Below are 2,056 nucleotides of genomic sequence, written 5' to 3' on the forward strand. Positions count from 1 at the left end.
GCTGCCTCATGGACCCCTCCAGCCTCTGGAGTTTCTGTCTCGCTCCTCCCCGCAGCTCTAACAAACGCGGCTTCTCTTCCCTGCCAGCCCTGCACAGAGGAAACCTGCTGCCAGTGAGAGGGGGTCAGACCAGAGCTGCAGCGGGGTCATGGGGCTGAGTCCATCCAGACACCTCCGCAAAAAAACCCAAACAGCCCGGGACTCCCCCTTCAGAAATCAGGCCGGTTTTCCTGTCCAGTGGATCTACTGCCAGGTCACAGGGAATGCTGCACACATGCTGCTCTTCGCCGTCTCGCTGGCGCTCAAGAACAGCCACGATTTTGCAAGGGGCAGCAGGGCTCGAGACTGACTCCACAAGGCCTTGTGTCACCTGTGTGCTCTGCTCCCAGAGCCCGCTGGGACCCACCTTGCCACAGAAATGTCCCGAGCGGGGTCACCTCATCTCACCAAGGCACCTGCTCCCAAGCACTTTGTTCTGGGCTCCCAGAGCAGGAGCACCTCGAGAGGCAGCTGGGAAAGACCCATTTCGCCCCACGCAACCACTCAGAGCCAAGGGACCAGATCAGACTCGGCTGAGGAGACTAATCCCCCTTCGCTGCTCAGAGCGGGTCAGGGCTGACAAAACCAGGCTACCCAGGGTTAGAGGCTGGTCTTTTGTCTGTTTGGTTTTGAAGCTGCTACAAGGATTCAGCCAGGCTCCCCCTTCCGAGATGAAGGGAACGCCAGCGAGCAGACGCCGCGGGACAGAGCTGAGCGGCTGAGGTGAGCTCAGCCAGGTCGTTTCAAACAAGACCCCTCAGGAAGGGCAGGCAGTTTCCTCACCGTGGCTCATGCGAGGGCCCGCTCTGCTCCAGCATGGTGAACTCGCAGTGCTGGTACGTGTACTGGGAGTACTCCGTCAGGCCACTCACGGGGTTCTTCTCCTGACACGCCAGCAGCTTCTCCACAGGTGTGCAGGGGAAAGCAGCTTCAAACTGGGCAGCGCAGCTGGGGGGAGGCTGGGGATGCAGGACGGATTCCGGCCCCTGGGGCCGCTTGCTGATAGTGTTGAGGTTATCTGGGATATCATCCATGGCCCACTTGTCGTTCTCAGAATTATCGTAACTACTGAAGCTGGAGAACTTGGGCTTCGCGTCCTCGGGCAGCACTGCTTCCGTGTCACTGGCGTCACTCTGGTCCGTCTGCCCCAGGGGCTGCTGCCCATTCTCCAGACTTTCTTCTTCCGATGTCGCTACCGCAGGGGAAGCTGCAGTCACCTCCCGGGGACACGGCGGAACGCAGGGAAGCGGAAAACCTGACTCAGGTGTGGGATCTGCCGTCTGCGTTACCGCACTGGCCTTCAGCCTCATCTGCATCCGCTCGCGCTTCCTGCCTGTCAGGGACCACCGCGGGGGGCTCGTGTTCTGCTTGCGGACGTCGCCCAGCTTCTCCAGCGCGCTGAGAAAGGCGTTCACGTCCTTGGCCCGCGAAAACCCAATGTTCTTGGCGAGGTTGAGCGCTGTTGACTCTGCCACGCTGAACAAGTAGTTGCAGATTTTGTCCTTTGTTTCGGCCATGGCGGAATCGGCGTCTCCGGAGGCAGCCGCGCTCCGCTGCCCTGCTCTGCTCTCAGGAGCCGGACCCGTGTGAGCAGCGCTGTGGCCGGCAGGGCTTTGCCCTCTGTCGGCGCTCGGGCTGGCGATCCTCCACAGCGGAGGCGTCTCTCCACCTCTGTGCAACTTGCCTTCTCTGAGGAGCCGATACAGAACACGGTTGATTTCTTTTTTTGGAGTTTTAAGTTTATGTGCGAGATCATGAACTGTGCAAGTCTTCTGCTCTCCAAGCTGCCTGAAAATTCCCAGAATTTCTTGTTCACGGTCTTTTCCAGCAAGAGACAGTCTCTGCAAGTTCAGCCTGATCGTGTCGGAACCTCTCTCCGTGTCCTCCTGTCGCCAGTACTGAGGAGGGCGATCCCGTGAAGGGGTATCTACACAGGGCCGCTGGCTGGAAAGCCCGTGCCACCCTGCCCCACTGTGGCCCAGCTGCCACCCCTCTGCAGGAGCCGGGGACACCCGTC

The 2,056-nt window shown here is 60.2% G+C and overlaps 1 protein-coding gene across 1 annotated transcript in view; it reads right to left on the reverse strand.

Moving 5' to 3' along the window:
• The window catches only part of ADAR (adenosine deaminase, RNA-specific), an 11,059-nt gene extending 9,059 nt beyond the window's left edge, over window positions 1-2,000 (reverse strand). The window contains 1 exon segment of the mRNA XM_010144212.1: window positions 823-2,000. Coding sequence (XP_010142514.1) covers window positions 823-1,556 — 734 coding nt within the window. The 5' untranslated portion in view covers window positions 1,557-2,000.
• Window positions 2,001-2,056: the final 56 nt, after the last annotated feature.

The sequence above is a fragment of the Buceros rhinoceros genome, unplaced genomic scaffold (assembly GCF_000710305.1).
Source record: "Buceros rhinoceros silvestris isolate BGI_N320 unplaced genomic scaffold, ASM71030v1 scaffold28779, whole genome shotgun sequence".
Classification (NCBI taxonomy): domain Eukaryota; kingdom Metazoa; phylum Chordata; class Aves; order Bucerotiformes; family Bucerotidae; genus Buceros; species Buceros rhinoceros.